This window comes from Trichosurus vulpecula, chromosome 9 (assembly GCF_011100635.1).
Source record: "Trichosurus vulpecula isolate mTriVul1 chromosome 9, mTriVul1.pri, whole genome shotgun sequence".
NCBI lineage: Eukaryota > Metazoa > Chordata > Mammalia > Diprotodontia > Phalangeridae > Trichosurus > Trichosurus vulpecula.
In genome coordinates, this window is record NC_050581.1 from 79,609,338 (window position 1) to 79,631,116 (window position 21,779).

General features: G+C 44.0%; 1 protein-coding gene across 1 annotated transcript in view; it reads left to right on the forward strand.

Annotated features, from left to right (window-relative positions):
- The window catches only part of GTF3C1 (general transcription factor IIIC subunit 1), a 116,121-nt gene extending 99,455 nt beyond the window's left edge, over positions 1-16,666 (forward strand). Inside the window, exons 30-37 of the mRNA XM_036737963.1 lie at positions 1,806-1,978; positions 5,146-5,427; positions 6,777-7,033; positions 7,983-8,266; positions 10,509-11,103; positions 13,975-14,017; positions 14,273-14,465; positions 15,444-16,666. Coding sequence (XP_036593858.1) covers positions 1,806-1,978; positions 5,146-5,427; positions 6,777-7,033; positions 7,983-8,266; positions 10,509-11,103; positions 13,975-14,017; positions 14,273-14,465; positions 15,444-15,665 — 2,049 coding nt within the window. The 3' untranslated portion in view covers positions 15,666-16,666. The remainder of the gene's footprint in view (positions 1-1,805; positions 1,979-5,145; positions 5,428-6,776; positions 7,034-7,982; positions 8,267-10,508; positions 11,104-13,974; positions 14,018-14,272; positions 14,466-15,443) is intronic.
- The last annotated feature ends 5,113 nt before the right edge of the window (positions 16,667-21,779 follow it).

The window sequence follows — 21,779 nt, forward strand, 5'->3', positions numbered from 1 at the left end:
CTCGAAATGGAGGTTAGATGACCGCATGTTGAGAACACTGCAAACAGTATTCATTTTTTGGTCATGGGTTGGACTAAGGAACTTTTCTGGCTCTGTCAGTGATTATATGACTGGATGAATTTTGTTACACACGCAGATACACAAACACACACACACACACACACACACACACACACACCCCTTTGCACACACCTTTGATGGCAAGCAGCTGTTAGGGAAAGTAGAAGAGAGGCATTCTACAACTACATTTCCTGTGGAGAAACCTAAAACCCAAAAGGTCTTTAATCAGAAGGTAAACCCCCAATTTTTTTAATCATTACTCCAGGACCAAGAAATTATTGCCTCTGTTAGATTACTGTGTCAATCATAACCTCTTGCTTTATGGAAAAGTTCATCTAACAGACTATTTAGCAAAAAGAAGAGAAAGATCAAAGTAGGATGGGTAGGTCTCAATCCAGCAATCCATATCCCTATAACTGTACTTACCAGAAATCCTAGCATTCATAGCCTTGGCCTCATAGGAGCATTTATAAAATTTTGAAGTTGGGAAAGGATCTTAAGTCAGCTACTTCATAGGTGGCCACATCCAACCCATAACACTCCTGAGGCTTGAACCAGTTTAAAATTTAACTGGAAAATATTTAACACAATGAGTAAAAATATGATAAAATATAAATTCATTACATTTTAAAACTGTCTATATGTGGCCCTCTAGAATTTTTATGTACAGGTTAGTGGCCCTATTTGGGCTTGACCCCACTGATCTAATCCATTCCCTACCTAATGCAGAAACCATGTCTACAGAATCCCTGATACAAATGATCATTTAGCTTTTGTTCAGAGACCCACAGTGACAAAAAGTTTCCAGCAGCCACCCATTCCATTGCGGGACAGTCCTACTTAATAGGAAGCTTTTCCTCAGGTTGAACCAACATCTGTTGTTTTCTGACTTTTATCTGTTGGTCTTAGTTCTGGCTTCTGAGGTCAAATGAAAAAAGTCTAATCCCTCTTCCATGTGATAGCCCTTCTAGTGTTTGAAAACAATGGTCATATCACCACTAAGTCTTATCCTTCTTATATGTGTTGATGAAAACAGCATATCCTTTCTGATACTCTTCTAGGAAACATTGTTGTATTGGAAGCGACAAGTTCTCCTCTACTCCTTCCTCACTGTGTGACTTTAGGACAAGTCACTTAACCTTTGTGCCTGATTTATCTTCTAGATCTAGCATTTTCTTGCCCTTTGCCCCTTCCATGCTCAGATGATTATCAAGTAAAGGCCAGAATGGGGCCTTGTGCATGAGAAGGAATCAGTAAATTTTTATAGACTGATTCATAGAGACAATACTGGGTTCCATCACCCTTCTAGTTTTTTTTCCTCAAACCCTGCCCCAGCTGGCTGCCAAGTTCCAGGAAAAGCTTCACCAGCAGTTGGATCCTCAGTAGGACAGACAGCTTGGTTGACTTTTGATATGTAAACAAGTTGTGGGGCAGCCAGCTCCCTCCCCCTCTCTGTAAAGACCCCCTCAAGATCTGAGAGGGAGCTCTCCTTAAGTGATGTGTTAGGGTCAAAATGTCGCTTTTCTGGATCAGAGGGAAGGAATGCTGATTGATGATATTTAATTTCTTTTGTCCAGAGTTAGTGACCTGTCCTTCCTCTTAAATAATATGACTCTTTGGACTTTTTTCCCTGAAGGTGAGCTCAGTGAGGTCTCCTCATTGTGCCCTTCGGTCAGTGGAAGGGACTGTTCCCGTGACCATTGTAGCATTAGCCTCCACGATCCCATGCCTGTGCTTTGTTACAGACTTTCCGCCTCTACCGAGAGTACAAGGACCACATCCTTGTGAAGGCCTTTGTAGAATGTCAGAAGAGAAGTCTTGTGAACCGCCGTCGTGTGAACCACACCCTGGGGCCCAAAAAGAGCCGTGCCCTGCCGTTTGTGCCCATGTCTTACCAGCTGTCGCAGACATACTATAGGTAAGTTCCCACACACCTATCAGAACTCAGGGGAGGGAGGCTTAATAGTTTATATTTTGCCAATTACATGTAAAAACAATTTTTAATGTTCATTTTTAAAAGATTTTGAGTTCCAAATTATCTCCCTCTTTCCTTCCACTGCTCCCTCATTGAGAAGGCAAGCAGTTTGACATAGGTTATACATGTGCAGTCATGCAAAACATTTCCATATTAATCATGTTGTGAAACAGACCCCCTCCCCCGCTCAAAAAAAAAGGAAAGTTGTATGCTTTGATCTTCATTCAGACTCCATCAGCTCTTTCACTGGAGGTGGATAGCATTTGTCATCATAAGTCCTTTGGAATTGTCTTAGTTGATTTTATTGCTGAGAATAGCTAATTCATTCACAGTTGATTATTATACAGTATTTCTGTTACCATGTACAGTGTTGTCTTGGTTCTGCTCACTTCACTTTGCATCAGTTCATGGAAGTCTTTTCAGGTTTTTCTGAAAGCATCCTGCTCATCATTTCTCACAGTGGATTAGTGTTCCATTGCAATCACGTGCCACAACTTGTTCAGCCATTCCCCATTTGATGGGTATCTCCTGAAATTCCAATTCTTTGTCACCACAAATAGAGTTGCTATAAATATTTTTGTACATGTAAATTTTTGAGCAGATGAGGCACAAGTCTGACCAAATCACTTGTTAGTTCTATAGAAGATAGAATGGAGGGAGGGTTGACTAGGAGCAAAGAGACCAATCGGGAAACTATTTCTATAGTCCAGAGGTAATGAGTGCCTAAACTAGAATAGGTGCTCAATGAATGAAGAAAGTAAGATGTATGCAGAGGTAGCATAGATGTAAAATTGATTAGACTTGATGGCTGATTGGCTGTTGGGAATAAAAAGCAAGCATCGGTGAGGTTTGGTCCGGATGATTAGATGAGTGGTGATACCCTCAACAGTGTGAAGGAGGAGTAGGTTGGAAGATCATGAACTCTATTTTGGACACGTTGCACTTGAGATGCCTATGAGACATTAAGGTGTAGTTGGAGATAAAAGATTGAAGTTCAGAACAGAAATTAGGACTGGTTATATGGAAGAGTCATATGAGTACTGATGATAATTGAATCTATGGGAACAGATGAGATCACCCAGTGTAGAGAATTTAGAGAGAAAGAAGAAGAGGTCCCCAGACCAGAGCCTTGAGGGACATCCACACTTAGGGGACGGGACATGGATGATTGTCCAGCAAAGAAGACAAGAAGAACATTCAGAAGGGGAAGGGGACAACTAGGAAAACACCGTATCATGGAAGCCAAGGAGAAAGAATGTCAGGTAGGTTGAGGACTGAGAAAAGAAGTCAAAGGTCATTGGTCACCTTGAAGAGAGCAATTTTAGTGAATGGTGGGCTCCAAAACCAGATTGCAGAGGGTTGAGAAGTGAATGGGAAGAGAGGAAGTGGAAGCACCAAGTATAGACAACTCTTTTAGTTTGGCTTAGAAAAGAAGAAAGATATAAGATGATAACTTGAGGAAATGGCAGGATCAAATGAAGATTTTTTTTTTTAAAGATGAATGAGTCCTGGGGATGTTTGTAAGCACCTGGGAAGGAGCCAGTAAACAGAAACATGAAAGAGGAAATGCTTGAGGAAGTAAATTCTCAGAAGAGATAGGAAAGGATAAAAACAAAGGCAAGGAGAAGAGCTACCTCTTTCTCAGACACTGGAGTAAGGGGGGAGACAAGGTAGAAAGATTTTAAAGTGTGGAGTTAGGGGAAAGCAGAGGGCTCACGTGGATGATCTTTCTTCTCAATAAGGTAAGAGGTGAGTCCCTCAACTAAGGGGCAAGATGACTAAGTTGAATGGGTGGTGTAGGAGGCTTGAGAAGAGTTTAGAATGGCCACTGTGGGGAATATGAGTCAGTTAGGAAAGAATTAAAGGATTAACACCTATACCCATGAAGCCTTAGCTGAGATTAAAGAGCAAATTGAACTAGGGTTCAGTTCTATAATAATGTTCATTCAGGCATTCAGAATCATAGGTTTAGAGCCAAAAGGATCCTTAGAAATGATGGACCTATTCATTTTGTAGATGAGGAAAATAAGGACAAGACAAGTTAAATGCCTGCTCTCTCCAAAGTTACCAGTGATCTCTTAATTTTGAATCTAATGGCCTGATCTCAGTGCCCCTTGACCTCTCTGTAACCTTTGATACACTATCTCTCACCATCTTTCTCCCCCCTGTCCAATCAGTTATTAAGTCCTATGAATTCTGCCTTTGCAATAATCCTTGTATGAGACCTTTTCTCTTGACACTGCCTCCACCCTGGTGCAGGCCTCCTCTCCTCACATATGCCCTATTGTAGTGGCCTTCTGGTGGGTCTCCCTGCCTCAACTCTCTTCCCATTCCAGTCCATTCTCCAGTCAGCTATCAGATTGATTTACCTAAAGCACATGTCACCCCCTTCCCCAATTCAGTAAATTCCAGTGGCTCTCTATCACCTCCAGGATAAAATAATAAAATCCTCTGTTTGGCTTCATAACCTGGCCCTTTCTTACCTTTCCAGTCTTCTTATCCCTTACTGTAGTTCACATACTTTATGATCAAGTGATTCCATTCGTAGCTAAAATCCCACTTTCTTCAAGAAGCCTTTCCCAATCCCCCTTAATATTAGTGCCTCTTCCCCCCCCCCCCGCCCCCCACCGAGTTTTCTCTGATTTATTGAGTGTCGGAGGGTGTAGGGGGTTGGGTATACACCCACCCACCCCCCCCCACGCACACACATATTGTTTGTACATAATTGTTTGCATATTGTCTCTCCTATTGTATGAAGTTTTTACCTTTCTTTGTATCCCCAGGGCTTAGCACATGCAGCTGGCACTTAGTAGGTGCATAATAAATACCTGTTGACTTTTTGCCCAAAGTCACACAGATGTTAAGTAGCAGAGGCAGTACTCAAAGCAAACTTGATTCCAAATTCTTGATTCATTTAACCTTCTTAAAATTGCCGTTTTAGAGGGGGACAAGGACTTGAGTATGTATAGGAAATTTAAAAAGGAAGTCTTTCATCTCCATAGAAATTTGGGATTTGTTTTCATTTAAAACCAAAATAAGTTTTTTTCTCCTTCAGCCCTACACTGAAGGTCTTCTCTTGCTTATTTATCTTTTTTTTCCCCAATACTTAGGATTTTTACATGGCGATTTCCCAGTACAGTCTGCACAGAATCTTTCCAGTTCTTTGAGAAGGTCAAGGCTGTTGGCCAGGCAGACCAGCCAGATAGTTTCTCCTTCAAGGAACCAGAAGGTGCCATGACTGATATGGTATCATTTTCATTGGATGGTCCTGGTGGCCACTGCGTGGCCATCCTCAGCCTTTTCTCTCTGGGCCTTCTTGCGGTGGATGTGCGAATCCCTGAGCAGATCGTGGTGGTGGACAGCTCCATGGTCGAGAATGAAGTCATGAAGAGGTAAGACCAGCAGCTGCCGCCAGAGGAAAATGTCATCAGTAGCAGTATGGTGGTTGTGGTAGTGGTGGCGGTTACTCACCTTTCTGTAACTCTTCACATTTCACAAAATGCTTTTCTCACCTTTTTCTTAGATAGACATACTAAGTCTTGATGGGCCACATTTTAAAGTGAAAAAAACTTTTTCCAGGGCCAAATAACTACTAAGTGTTAACTCCAAGATTTGAACCCAGGTCTGCTGCCTCCAAGTCCAGGGATGTTTATATGATAGCATGACTTCCCATAGAATATAGGACGTGTTAGGGCCTGAAAGGGCCTTAAAGATCATCTGTCTATTATAACCCCTCATTTTATAAATGAGGAAGCAGAGAGCCGAAGAAGGGTCCTAGGTCATACCACAATCAATGGCAGAATCTTACTGGACAATCTATCTATGTTTGCATGTTTTTATAGGTTTATTTATGGACAAAACTTTTAAAAATGGGGAAACAGAAATAGAAAATCATAAGAAGGACCGCGGTGACAAAAAGGGTTGGCTGAAGTTAAATTCTGCTGATAAAAATACTTAGAATCGATACTGTCATCAAGTAGCCACTATTCAGTTCAATGCGTTATAAGGATACCCTGTTTGCAAGCAGTGTGCCAGGCACTGGGGGAGGGGATTTCTGTCCTCGTGGAGCGTACTCCAACGGGGATTGTGTGTATATGTGTCTGCATTAGAAATTGGAATATGTGAAATGCATAAGACAGATACAAAGTGATTTTCAAGATAAAAGAAAAGAAACCATTCTTAGCTGGGAAAATCAAGGAAGGCTTTTTAGGAAGTAGCGTTTGAGTGGGTCTGAAAGGGTGCCACAGCATAGAGCACAGTGTGAGCAGAGGCAGCTACAGGAACGCCATGTGTGGGGGCAGTGAGCAGTCTGGTCCAGAGAAATAGTATGACATGAGGCTGGATGGCACCAGATTGGAATGGAGTCACATGTCAAGCTAAGGAGTGTGGTCTTTATTCTCTAAGCGGCAAGGAACCAGGGAATGACTTTTCTAAAACAAAACATATGTAATATGATCTATGTGTTAGGAAGATAAATTTACCAAATGTGTGCAAGATTGGGGTTAGAGGAAGAGGTTAAAAAACTATTGCAGTAGTTGAGACAAATGGTAATGAGGACTACCAGCCGGGACATCCAGTAGGCCATCAAAAATCTAAGTGCCACCAATAGCCTTTACCTTCAAGAAGTTTACACCCTAAAAGAGATAGAACAAATAAACAAACCCTTCTCTAATGGTTCATTTTGAGACTTCTCTTGAAAGGAAGCATTTTATTTGGATAAATACCATTTTTTTTCTCTTAGCTTGGCAAAGGATGGTAGCTTGGAAGATGACGACGAAGAGGAGGAAGAACTGGATGAGGGTGCTGCAGCCAAACGCAGGATTGAAGTGAAGCCCCACCAGGCTTCCCACACCAACTACTTACTGATGCGGGGCTACTATGCCCCTGGTATCGTCAACACCAGGAACCTGAACCCCAATGACAACATTGTGGTGAATTCTTGCCAGATGAAAATGAAGCTACGGTGTACCCCACTGCCCACGCACCTCAGCACCCCCGGTAAATGCCCCCTTCCCAGGAATTTGATACTATCATTCCTGATCAGGCACACTTCTTGCACAGAAACTGCAGGTGCTCCAAACTCGGGACAAGAAGCAAGGAGTCCTGGGTGGCAGGTTATACGCTTAGCCAGCCGGACAAAGACCTGAAGTGCCATAGGAGTCGCTTATTGGCCTGCCCCAATTCATTCCTAGCCCTAGGTGCTTTTTTCCCTGTGTAGAGGGATGATAGATGATTTAGAGGATTTTTGTTTTTACCCTTGTACTATGAAACCCTCCTCAGACCTCAAGACTTCATTCTTTTAACTTTGAAAACCTCTTGGAAGGCCAGCTTTGATGCAGTGCATGCAGTCAGCACTTAATAAATGTTTGGACAGTGGATAAAATGCAGAATAGAACTGAGTCAAGGAAAATCATTGTTGACTGAGGACTGCCTAAGTGCACCAGACCCTATTGCTAGGGATACAAAGGCCAATAAGACCAGATCAGGGTCTTCCCAGAGAGTTTACAGGCTAGTCGGGAAGACAAGATAGAAATACATGAACAATGGGGGGCTTTAAGATTTTGTTCATTGTTAATCATGGATGGCAGGGCAGTGCATAGTCAATTGACAAATGGATTGTACAGTGATTGCTGTAGGACATCAGAGGAGGGGGAAATCACCACTCCACACTGGGCTGGGCTGGACTGAAAGGTTTTTAACAAAGGAAATGAAGATTAGTTGAATCTGAGAATTACAGTATGCATAGGATTTAGATGGGCACAGATCAGAAAGGAGGACATTCCGGGAAAGGCAAGAAAAATTGTGAGGAAGAAATATACAAGGATAATTGTATGGTAAGTAAACCAGTTTATAGAAGAAGGTTTAGGAATCGTACTGTCTCTTGTCTTGTGATAGTTTGTAAAACTCTCCCATCCATCCATGGTGATTGTGTTTGTTCTCTTTTCAGTGATGTCTGTAATGGATCAGACAACAGTTGGGGTCACCTGCCTCCCTGATGCTTTTACCAGATTGGTAAATACCCAGGAAAATTCCTGCAGCATAGATGAGCTTGTGCAACAACTGACGAATAATGGGTATAAGCCTGCAGATGTGTCCGCTGCTTTGGAGATCCAGAACACCATTGCAGCAGCTTCCCATTTTGGGGTAGACAGAGTGGAGCTGAGCACCCAGTTCTCCAGCTTAGAGAAGAGAGACTTTGAGCGCACAAGGACCCTCGCAGAGTACATCCAGGTTAGTTGGGCATCAATTTTCATTATCAGTTTTATTGTAAATTGGCCACTGCCGATATAGGAAGAATATAAATGCAAAAGTTCTTTGAAATGTATTAACTAAATAATAACAGCCCACATTTTTGTAGCACTTTTCACTTTGCAAAATGCTTCTCTCACAGCAGCTTGTGAAGGAGGTAGTAGTTTGGGGTGTTTGACAGCCCCTCTGTTTCACAGATGAGCACAGGGTGGAGATGCGAAGACAGGGACCTGCTCACAGTGTCTGAGGTTGGAGGGATTAATACATCCTGAAGTGCAGGGAGCATTTGAACAAAGCTAGTATTCATCCAGGGGACAAAGCTAGGGCCTTAGGTAAAGAAAGGATTTCTCTAGGACCTGCCTGTGGTTTCCTCAGATTCAGAGCCAAGGACAGTCTTTAAAAGAATTGCTCAATGAGTGATCATTTTTACAGATAAAAGTCACCCTTTCACGTTGCTTCCTGGTACAGAGCCCACACTTCAGAAAGTCAGAATCACATGAATCTCTGTTCTGTACGCCACAACAATTTCGCATCTGAGGCATTCTGGGCTGGTGATCCGGGTCAGATCACTTAACCTCTTGTTATCATAGGCAATTCTAGAAAATTGTTTGTTATAGATAAGTTGCAAATCTGTTGTACAGGTGGACTCACTGGTCTAGACCATTTAAAAATGGGTTTGGATCTTGCCCTGGATTAATCAGGGCTAGACATATTGCATGTGTATTGGAGAAAAAAGAAATGTTCCAGTCACTACTGTTTATGCTTAGCATTAGAAAATATGAAACCACTTTTTTCTCTTATGATCTTATGATCATCTGCTCTCTCCTGTGTGTCCTGTATATATAATCTTTTAAGGCCTCCAGAGACCCAGGAATCTCAACTTTATCCCCAGCAAAAGATCTGAAATTCTCAGTGAACAGCTTAGATTAATTTTGTATGATCTACTATCACTATTGGCCCTGAAGTTTGAAGTGGGAAATAGAGAGTGAGTGGGTGGTAAACTTTCCCTGTCTTAGTCACCAGTCTATATTGAAGAAGACCCAAAGACTGCAGGAAGCCTTTTTTCCCAGGTAGGATTCTAATTAGATGTACAAAGAATAATTTCTTCCAATCCCTTTGGTGTAAAGATGAGGAAACTAAGACTCAGAGAGCTTAATTGCCCAAGTTCATACAGCTAATTAGTAACAGCTCGGACTAGAACCTGATTTCTGTCCCCAGTAAACTCCTCCTTTCCCCTCCCACTGCACCCAACTCAGAATAGGTAATGAGAGCCAGGTACAAACAGCCTACAGCCCAGCCCACCTGTGGAGGTGGTGCCCACATGCTTCCTGTGAGGCCCCGTAGTCCTAGCTACATATTTGAGAAGCATTGAACTGTAGGGCCAGAAGCTAAGAAAGTGAATACTGCTTGTGTCACCCACTGGCTACCTCTCCAGATTGTGTATATTGATAGGAATAGATGCTACAAGCTTCTCTAGCAATCCCGGTCTCTGACAATTAGTGACTTAAAAGTCCTTGTGATTCGATAGAACTTCCAGAGGTGATCACGTCCCCCACTGCTGCCTCTAGATGGGCAAATAGACTGATTCCTGTTAACCACAATTTAAAATAAATGTGTATCCAGAACCTAAAGAACTCATGATGGCTGAGTCTATCCCTCCCTCCTGGTCTGGTTTTAATGGAAGTGTATGTTTGTGGATCACATTGTTTTAGTTATAAACAGCTGCTGGGATTTCCTCAGCCAGGGCAGAAATTTTCACTTCCTCAAGGGAGTCTCCATTTCCTCAAGGTAGAGTCACTAAATTCTCAAAACAATTTTAAATTCACTTTCATTTTTAAAAATAAATGTCTGTACCTTGAGTGCTGGGGTGGGGGGGGGGCAAGGAGAGAGATAAGGAACAGGGTGCTGGTGTTGAAAAATCAAACATGATAACTAACTTTTCCAAAGTTGAGTCACCACCCTCCCTAGCTTATGACAAGCAGGTAGGATCAACTAAGAAGTGACAAGGTGGAGCTAACTCTAGGTATTGAAGTGAAATGCCTTAGTTATCTCTTACCAAAGCAGAGGGTAAAAAGGGTATCCTTTAACCTTCCAGACACTCGTCTCCTTACGGCCTAGTCAGTCCAGCAAAGTTACGCTGCCTCGCTTCCCCATACTGTCAGAGGGGGAGATGCAGAACACAGTCAACAAATACTTATTAAGGGGGCCTTTCTGCTTTTCCTAGGACCTCTTAGCTCTGCACCAAGTATTGGAAGTTGGAGGCAACACTGTGCGCCTGGTGGCAATGATCTTTGCCCAGCCCTGGCTGTTACACTCAGTGCGTTTGAAGAACAAGGAGGAAGAAGCTGATGTACAAACAGAGGATCTTCACCAGCCCAGCCAGAAGCCGCCACTGAGAACCCAGGAGGAGCTCTCCAAAGAGAAGAGCTCCCTTGAGGAAACTGAACTGGGCCCTCGGGAGACCAAGAGGAAGGCCCTGCACAGCAGCCACATGGGCCCTGACCCCACCCACGAGGGGACAGTAGGTGATTTGGAAGGAATGAACGAGCCTCCCACAAAGAAGGCTGTTCTGAAGGATATACGCCTAGAGCATTGCCCCAGTCCAACTGAAGAGAAAGGAGCTCTCCCTGCAGACGGAGAAACGAGAACCCTAGAAACTCCAGCACCCCGAGCTCAGTTAGAACCAAGTGGAAGTGACCCTCTCATAAGCATATCAGAGACTGAAGGCAATCAGGCAAATACCAGTGGCCTGGAAGTCCCAGGCAAAGAGCAGCTTGGAAATCAGCCCCAGGCCCCAGAGGGCTATGAGGACCCAAAAGGTATGGCAGCAGCTTAAGCACTGTTTGAACTGGCGTTGACACCAGATCATTCTCCCCAGATTATTAATTTACCACTGTAGGCCAATTCTTAGCACTTGGGTTTAAGGTGAGAGAAAATTCAAATTTTCTTGTTAATATATCACTTTATATTCTGCTTGACAGCTTTCAAAGTGCTTTCATATACACTATCTCACTTGAATCAAAAAATAACTGAAGAGGAAACTGAGGCTCAGAAAAGTTAAGTGACTTGCCTAGGGTCATGGAGCTAATAAATGTCTGGGGTAGGACTTCTTCTGACAACTCGTCCAGTGCTCTTTCCCTTATGACATGCATAAAATCTTAGCAGTTTAGGGACCTTAGAAAGGATCTAATCCAAATTCTCACCTTACCTACTGCATCTACAACCTCCCAGACAGGGGGTCATCATCCAGGCTCTGCTTAAACACTTTCAGGCATTTCATCCTGTTCTTATACAACTAGACTGCTGTATGAGGGAGTTACCTTGCAAATCCCAGAAGTGAGAACTGGCCTGATCCATGGCTGGACCAGCTAATGCCTTCAATGTGGGGTCTGGACTGTGCTGCCTCATTTACCACGGACAGCACAGTGAGTGAGGACAGGAAGGATGAAGGGCATCATGGCCTTTGTGAGGCTCCTCTGCTGCTCCCTTCAACATGTAGGCCTCTCTGCAGCTGATGAGCCTGATGACAGTGACAACAAAGGGAAGGAGCCCTGGCCTTGCTGTCAGAAAGCTCAGCCTGGCATTTGTCTCAGCTCTGCCACAGGTCATTTAGCTAACCCTGCTGAGCCCAAGTGGCCTTCTGTGTGAAACAGGGGTGACACGTAGACCAGCAGCAGCAGCCCCATTGGTGTATCTGAGGAGAAAGCTGTGAAATGTGCGCTGAGGCCCTGCAAGGCCATAGCGCAACTTCAGATTATGCGATTTAGCAAGAACTGACTCTTGAAAATCAGAAAGAGAGAAAGGCTAGCAAGGTATGGTGTCTACCAGCTTCCTATTCTCTTCCTTCCTTGCTGTGCTTTAGGAGCTGCACGAACTAGGTATATGACCTTGGGAGAGTCACCCCACCGCCCCTTCTGAGCCTTGGTTTCCTCATCTGTGAAGTGGGAGTACTTGTACAGCCTCTGCCTCTCTGAGCTGTTGTGAAGCTCAAATATGATAGTTGGTGGAAAGTACAATGCAAATGTCAGCCCTAACTGTTATTGTTACCTTTGGGGGAATATTCTTTTCATCTTAGGCCCACTTAATTTTTCCAGAAACCTTTACAAAAAGCATACTCTAGCTTTAGTTCTCTTTTGTCCAAAAGAAGCTTTCTTAATGACAACAGGGACTGATTTTCCATTTTTTTTTTTTAAGTATAAGATCTCAAAGCTATCCTTCAATTGGAAGAAAACCATGTAGCAAAACAAATGATAGTTGGGAGACAGCTTTTTCTGGGTCCCTGAGTGTAGTAAACCTTCCCACTGAGAGCCCTGCTAGGATTCAGGGACTTGGGTTTCTCGTGCTCTCCTGGGTTCTGTTCAAAGCAATTTACTGACCACAGATATTCTGTCTCCCAACCAGATGGTCACCCACAGGGTTAGCACCTCAAGAGTCCTAAAAAGATAAAAGTGCCTTTTGTGACCCAGGTGAAATAACAAATTTCTCCTCAGCAAAGTAAACTCTTTCTCTAAAACTTGTAGCCTTGTAGAAAACTAAATGTTTCAAAAATGGCAAATGACAGGTAGAAAAAAAAATTAAATCTCATTAGAAATGCAAGCAGCTAGAGGTGATTCTAACAAAGAATGGTACAGGTAATTGGGTAGAAGGAGGCAGTGATAGAAATATCAATGGGAAGTTGCTTCTGGATCATTTATTAGGAGATGACAGGAAAAAGAGGTGAGCCTAACTCTGGGTTAACTTTATCTGAGCCTCCCAGATAATCGAGCTTTGATTGTACTTAACTACGTCCCCATACCTGCTAGTATGACGTTTTGACAGCAGTCAGTAACAAAGTGACTTGTGGTTGGTTGGTTTGTTTTTCCTCTTATCCAAAGGCTTCATCAGGTAGCTCACGTATCTGTAGTATAAAGTTTACAAAGACTTTAGCCCATAGCAAGCCTGTAAAGTAAGTGGTGCTGATAGTGTCATCCCTCCTGTAGGGATGGAGCTTGAGGTATCTAAGGTTCTGAAGGTAAATGACTTGCCCGTAATGGGTTCCTAGGATATGTCAAGTGAGATTTAAACTCGTGCCTTTAGATTGCAAGTCCAGCGCTCTTCCCATAGTGCCGTTTGGGGTGAAGGTCATCTAGGAGACAGTATAGGTCCTAACTAGTTCCCACTTATGATAGAAGCATTGGACTAATCAATCAACAGGTGTTTTATTAAACACCTACTATGTGCTAGCCATGCAAAGGTCCCTTGCAGCTCTTCATACACAGGTTCAGGTTAATGAAAGTGTTAGTATAACAAAACTTAGTTATTCAGTCTCATGTTATGTTCAAAAAAGTCCCAAGGCATATCATTATCTGTCTGAATCCAAAGCCACCCCTTCCCTGAGAGGCCAACACCCTTTGAGGCAGTGCCTCTTCCTACCAGAACGTATTTGTTAAGTGTTATTGCCCACTCCTCCTTGCTCCATTTATAACCTTTTCTTCCTCTCCTGTCATATGTCTGTTGGCCTAAGAATGTCTTCTTCAGATAGTTAGTCTTTATAGACTTCATGGAAATATTGCTTAGGCCCATATTCCTGGTAATGAGCACTAAGTCCAGTTTTCTACAGGCCCTATCTGCAGACTGGTTCAAAAGGAATGATTCTTGTTCTTGTGAAAAGGCATGTTTGTAATGCTTTCTTTCTGTTGTTTTTCTAACAGAGTATCTTGGAGCAGGCAGCCTCTCCCAAGCAAACCGGGAAAAGTGAGTAGGGTTAAAGGGTTGTTTTTTTCACTTAGGTTGCATTGATGCTTTTTGTATTTCAAACTAAGATGGTTTCCAACGTAAAAATTCCATAACAAAGAAAAACAAGTAAGCAAAACTGACCTATAGCAAGACTAAGACTGACAGCATATACAGTCATTCCCCTCTGTTTTTCTGCTCATCCTCAGATGTTGACTCACCAGTAACACTGATGCCAGGTGTAAGCACTGAATCCATCCTCTGTTTCTCCAACAGGGAATGTGAGAATGTCTGCTTCATTGGCAGGCCCTGGCGCATTGTGGATGGCCATCTAAATAAGCCAGTTTGTAAGGGGATGATGGAAGCTGTCCTCTACCACATCATGACCAAGCCCGGCATCCCCGAGAATACCCTGCTGCAGCACTACCAAGGAGTCCTGCAGCCCATTGCAGTGTTGGAAATTCTCCAGGTACATACACAGGTGTAGAAAAAGATGGTTGTTCTCTAGAGCACAAGTGATAAAGACTCAGTTTTAGGTTTAGTTGTGCTTTGGAGAACAAGGAGACAGAGAGACAGAGAATTCTCTGATTTTTAAATGGACCTTAGCAATCTGGGTCTCCCATCTTTCAAGTAGGAGAATGTGGATGATTCAGTGCAGACCATCTATTGTGCTGGGGAAAAAATTCCAAGTACGTGTCCTTCAGACATGAGCACAGACCTACTTCATAGGCTACTAGAACTGAGAGATTCAGGGATCATCTAGCCCAGTGAGTTAATGAGCAAGCATTTAAAAAGAGCCTACTTTGGGGCAGGCACTATGCTAAGCACTGGGGATGCATGAAAAAAAGGCCAAAAAAAACCCAATCCCAAGTCCCTGCTCTCAAAGAGCTTCGTAGTCTGTTGGGGGAGAAGATGTGTAAATAGCTACATACATACGAGATGTGTCATCTAAATAGGAGGTTATCTCAGAGGGAAGGTTCTAGAAGTGGCAGGACCTGGGCTAGACCTTCCACTTGGCAGAAAGTGGAATGTGAGCTGATTCTGCTGAAGAAGGACAGAGGCAAGGAGCATCCCAGGCATGAAAGACCCGAGGCCCAGAGACTTTGAATGACTTCCCCAAAGCCACATATCTGGGAAGGGGAGGGAGGGGGACACTTGTACTAGGACTTGAATACTTAGCTCCAGGTTGGGATGCTCTTTTCCACTGTGTCGTGAATATCAAATTTATGTGTGAAAGAAGTTCTCTTTGCACAGGTACTCAGATAGCTTAGAAAGAAAAGCAGTCTAGAGAGAGGCTGCATGGTGACTGGCACTCACTCCCAAATAGAGCGTCTGTGGGAGAGCATGGCCAAGAAGTGCACAGGATGAAAAGGCTCAGACCAGTGGGGAGGCACACTGATCTGTCTAAAAGACAAGATCTTAAAGACCGTCTTGGTTATTTCCTCAGGGTCTAGAAGCTCTTGGCTGTATCAGAAAATTCTTCCTAAAAAAGCCACCTGGAGTCTCCCTCTTCTCCAAACCAGTAATCGAAGAGGAGGTGATGGCCCCTGGCCTGAGTGAGAGGTCGACCGTATTTTATGAGCCCACCATAGACTGTACGCTCCGCATGGGCCGTGTATTCCCACAAGAAGTGAACTGGAACAAATGGGTGCAGATGATCCATTTGTAAGAAGACCTGTTTGCAATTACTTCTCCCAACATGGTTAGATGAGAGGAGACAATTGCTTGGGAGCTATGGATGGATTTCCCAGCTGGTGATTTGCAACAGCTCTGGTGCTGAGTGATCTCTTCTCTTCCCACTTCACTCCCAATTATGACCTTGTGTTTTCTGGGCTCCAGCATTGCCTCAGGCCAAGAATACCTCCTGCTATGAAGGAGCACAATCATGTCAACAGTGAGACACCCCCCCACCCTCCATCGTGAGAAGAACCAGACTCAGTGTGCCCCATTGATGTCTATCAATAGGATTGGCCTCAGGAAATAGGCCCAGTGACCAAGGTGGGGTCTGTAGTCAGCCAGCTATACAGAAAAGAAACGTCAGTTCTCTTTTATCCCACGGGCCCCTCTCACAGGCTGCCTTCCCCCAGGCCAACCTCATGGTATATCTTAGTAGGAGCATCTAAATTAAAGGCCTTTAGCCCACTGCCTTCTGGAGCACCAGAAGTGTCATGGACCTAATATAAACCCAGTCTGATACAGACTGCCCAGACCATGCGTTATTCAGCTGCCAACACCAGGTGCTGAATGAATGCCTCATTCATCTTCTGCCTCTGTCACACGGGAAGGGAGGGATCTAGCTTTGGGAACAGGAGTTCAGATGGTAGCTTCTGAATTTCAGAGCTCTGAGGAATTTTACTGGGGAAATCGGGCCTCACCAGTTGTCCAGAGAGCCCCAAAGAGCCTTATGATTTACTCTTTCCAGCAGGCTCACTTTGGTGCTTCTTGTATTAGCTAGACCCAATGCTTAATGCACTTAGCTGGTAAGGAGCAGCCCCAAATTTTAGCTCTGGAATGGGGGCTGATATTGAATGTAAATATGTGATACTACATATGTACTCTCTCCCAATCATCCCGTCCCCACAACCCACCTTTTTTATATGACTTGTATTGGTTTCTCAGTCACTGCAGTTGTGTGGTTTTTTTAATTGTAAATGAAGTTGTTCTGATGTATAAAAGTTTCAGTTTCATTGAATTGGGGTGGGGGGCGGTGGGGGGGGGTGGCCATAAGAGTGCTAGTTCTTCATAATCCTCTTAGGTGGGTCATAGTTCCAGCTGCCATATGGAAACAGTGCAATCCCTACCATATCAGGGCACATTCCCATGACATTAACAAGAGTCCCATAATATTAATAGCTGGCACCTACATGGTGACATTAGTGTCTGCAGTGTGTTTGCCGCATCATCTCCTTTGATGTTCACGATGATGCTGATGAAGGTAGGGTAGATATTGGTATCCCCATCTTACAGATCTTTTAAAGGGAAACTCAATGATTAAATGACTTATCCAAGATCACACGCTAGCAAATGGTAAAGTACTGGAAAGAACTACACAGGTCATCTAGTCCAACCAGTGCTGGAGCAGGGATCCTGTCCACAGCCAACAAATACTTCCTAAGCATCTCCTAAGTGTTGCTGTGAATAAAATAATTCCTACTCAGACTTAGATGGAAATATTCCCCCGATGGTCATTTCAGCCTCCACTTGATCCCCAGTAATAGGGAGAACATGAAACTCACCAGCAGCAGCTCATTCTATTTTTGTACATCTTGAATTATTAAACAAATTTTCCCTTCTGTTGAAACAAAATCGACCTTCTCTGCAGCTTCTAGTTCTGCCCTCTGGGACCAAGCGGAATAAATCTGATCCCTCTTTGATTTGAACCTGGGTCTTCTGGTATCAGATCCAGAGGAGCATATTGCTTGAGAGTCATGAGAAAGGATGAGGGTGTGTAGGCCTGTGGCTCTGAGCTTTACTCTACTTACTGCCTAAGAACTGATCTCAACACTCCAGGCTCAGGACAGTATAGCAGAGTAGACTGTCCTTCTCATTCCTTCTATGTGGCCCAGAATCATACCAAGGGGGAAAGGGACCCACAAATAGGAGTGCAGGATAAAACAGAGAGACCGGAGGGGCTCTGGCATATCTAGATCTTACTGGGTTTTATTTGATGCCTAATTTTCATGGGTTAAACATGTGTGACTCCAAGGTTCAGTAAATAAGGATGAGGAGGAGGAGAAAAAGAAGAGGAAGAAGAAAGAAGAGGAAAAGGGAGAAGGAAGAGGAAGAAAACGGAAGAATAAGAACGAAGAAATACCCGGGACAGGGGGACGGGCAGGTGCAGAGAGAAGGTGAGGGGGTGGGATAGCAAATGCTTTTAAGTATTTGAAATTCAGCACTCCTCAGTGGAAGTAGGGATTTGAGTCATTCTCCTTTGTTCCAGGAGCAGCAAGTAGAGCTTAGAGAGAGGCAGACTGCAGCTCTGTGTAAGGGAGAGGCTGCCTCAGGAGGAAGCTATTTGCCGTCCTGGGAAGCCTTGGTTCAAGTGGATAACCATCTGTTATAGGGGGGATTTTCTCTTAGCCATGAGTTGAACATGATGCCCTCTGAGGAGATCAATAATTCTGAAAAGATGTGGGATCTTTGAAGACTAGAATAGACCAGCACTGTAAATAATTTTCTGAGGTTACAGGAATTCAAATTAGCCTGCACGGGCATTTTACTTCCATGTACCCTCCCTTCTAATCATCGCCTTTTTTTTTGTGCCCTAGTCACGGTGACTTAACTTTTTGAAAATCTTGACCTCTCTCCCTCCCTGTCATGTATCTGTTTTCAATTTGTACCTTACCTCCCTTAACTTCCCTCTTTCTACACAGAAAGCTTCTGTCTGTCATGTATTTTTTTTTAATGAAAGCGAATTGATGTTTTTTGAGAATTTAGTGACTCTTTGGAGGTTTTTTAGTGGTTCTCTTTGGAGAACCACACACGTCACATCCCCTACTTCCCCTGCTCCCCAGAGAAATCCCAGCCAATAGATAAGGGAACCCTGGCAGCTAGCTCCATGGTTCAGAACAGGAAGGGAAGTACACTTTACGGGGGCTACAGGCTGCCCCTTTAATGGCCTGCTCTAATAAGAGATGAATATAGCATCTGACCTCCATCAAAACCTGTAGTTCAGAGAGAAAGCCAGCAGGTGGCACAAAAAGCATATATTGCCACCTAATTCTGTAGTTCACTATTTCTGGAACAGGTGGGTAACCAATACAATACAATAGAAGCTCTCTCGCACCTTGCCCTTCCTCTGAGGCAAGGTTCTCCCCACCTTCCTCAGGTTAAGGTCTGTAATACCCAAAAGGCCTCTAGAACTCCGGAGCTCTGCACACTTACACATTCAGTGGCGTTTGGCCTCTTCAGGGTGTTTTGGGTTCTTGTTTTGGTGGAGAGCAACACGCACTTTAAAAGCTTCTGAAATAAGACAGTTATGCCTTATACCCTGCCCTTCTCTTCTACCCAAGCTCTGCAGCAACTACAGAGATAGTAAGAAGATTCTCTGCCTCCATCTAGAGATTGCCACCCGTCTACCTTGCGGTGGCCCGGGCCAGAGTATACAACCTGTGGGGCTCCCAATTAACAACCCTTCTTACCACCTCATTCAGCTAGTTTTGCCAGGACCAGAAAAGGCACCAATATGCCCATGATTGAGAACCTGCCTTAATGAAGTAAGATTGGCATTCAAAAAGCATTTTTCCATACCTGTATACAAGGAACCACTGAGGATACAAGCATAAAATGGAGCCCAGTTCCTGCCTGAAGGAGCAAGGAGACTATCCTAGTCTAATTGAAAGGATAGCCAAATGGTTTGTGTCCATAGATAAATATAACCACAGATAGGGGAGTTACAGGGGCAAAGGTGAGATCCAGACAGTGCTCTAGGAAAGTCTAAAGACAGAACCCTTTCAGGTAGTAATAGCAATAATGACGGTAGTATTTATCCAGTGCCCTAAGGGTTACAGAGTGTTTTGTACGTTAACTCATCTGATCCTTACAACCTGGTAAGGAGGTGTTACAATTATTCCCATTTTATAGCTAAGAAAGTAGAAACACAGGTTAAGTGACTTGTCCCAGGGTCACACAGCCAGTAAGTGCAACTGAGGCAGGATTCAAACTCAGGTCTGCCTGATTCCATACTCCATAATCTTTTTTTTTTTTTTTTTTTTTGGTGCGAGGAAGGGGTGGGGTGCAGAATTTGGAAAGCAACACCCGGACTTTTTGGTGTCTCCCATGTTTTCATATAGCCAGCCATTCTTTTCCTCCATATTTAACTGTGGTATGATGGTGCATTAGCCCTTTGATGTTATCCTTGGTTCTGCCACTAACTGTGTGAAGCCTTGGGGAAGGCTCTTTGGACTTAATTTCCTCCACTTTAAAATGAGGGGTTAATGGGAGGACATGTGCGGAGGCCTTTCATCACAACCGCCTCTTGAGGTGTGGATGGTACGAGCATTCCCATTGCACAGAGTCATCCTCTGACAGTTAGCTGACTTCACCATACCACAGCAGCCTTAGGACATTCTATCATTCTAGGACCATAACAACCAGCTCCTCAAGCAGTTGGAAGCATCTCTTCTCCTACCCTCAAATCCACCATATGAGAGACTCAGAGATATCCTACCTGTAGCTTACGTTTGCCATCTTCCCATCCCAAAAACGGAGGCACTGTCCACCCCACCCCACTCCCCACCTCTCCCTCCACCTTAATCTTGTTACCAGGGGGAAGTTGTATCTAGTTGTCAATGAGTGGGCATAGTGTTTGTCGAGTCTGTGGCCCTATTTGCTTGATTCTCATTTGTTACAGGTGCATTGGGAGCAGTGAAGCATTTCTGCCTTGGCAGCCGGTTAAATTACCCTTGACCATAACCAGCTTTCTCGACTTGTCTCAGTCTTGTCAGTCTCCTTGAGATCAGATTGTGCGAAGGGGAAGTGGTTTTCCCGGTAGCTGTGGTAGCTGGAAATGATTGCATTAAGAGCTGGCTGGGTGGGGCTGGGCTCAGCTGGTTGTGCAGTTTGAAACTTGTGACCTATGAGGGTGTGGAAACCACAGCCTTCCTGGGCACTGAGCCCTGCCAACCCACCAAGACCTGAGCCTTTTTTGCAAGGGGGTAGGAGGTATGCGGGTGTGGGATGTTAAGGAGAGAGGTTTGGCCTAGGCCCAACTCAAGACCCTGGGTCACTTAAACCTGGCATCCACAGATCCCTTTCAGAGAGTCCAACTTGGATGGGGAAAAAAATTACATCTTTATTTTAGCTAACTTCGAACTGACATTTAACATTTCTTTCTATAACAACCCTGTGAGGTAGGTACCATTATACCTTTATAGTTGAAGAAACTGAGGCAAAGACAGGTTAGGTGTCTTGCCCAGTCACACGTAGCTAGTAAATATCTAAGACTGTATTTGAACTTGGGTTTCTCACTTCAGGCTCAGTACTCACCAGCACTGTGTCGCCCAATCCCTCTATACTATTATTCAGAGAAGAGCTACACGGCACATTGGACAGAGTGCCAGGCTTGGAGTCAGGAGGACTTACCAGACTGCCCAAGAGGGAGCCCACAACACAAAGTTAAGAACCCCTGCCCTGGGTAGATGAAAACCCTTAACTACTGTCACTTTCCCAATGACTCCCTCCTACTACCCTACAGAACCCTGCCTTGTAACAAGGTAGTATAATGCACCCACTGACTGAGGCTGGCCACATAGGCATCATTAAATACCTGTGGTCTTTCAGCTCTAAAATGCTGTGATTCTATGCCCAGTCCTTGCTCTGTAACTTACTAATGATGTTTTTCAGTCCTAGACTCCAACACTATTAGCCAAAGGCAGGAAGGAATACATGGAATATAGGGTGAGTATTTGAAAGCCCCCAGTTGAATCATGAGACCAATTAGAAGAATCCCAGAATTGGAAGGACTCTGAGGACATCTAGGCCAAACCATACCTGAGCAAGAATCGTTCTGCGACATCTTGGCAAAAGGCCATCCGTCTTCTACCACCACAAAGGGGAATACATAATCCCACTAATGCACCCAATCCACTTGTGGAAATCTAATTATTAGAAAAATATTTTCCTTCCATCATCTCTGTACCTTCCAAACACTTATCTGAATTTTGCTCACTGAAGCCAAGCAGATCCAGGCAGTATGGTGTAGTGGGTGCAGTGCCCAACTTGACATTAGAAAAACCTAGATTCACTTTCCTCACGTGAGAAATGAAGAAACTCATACTTAAAG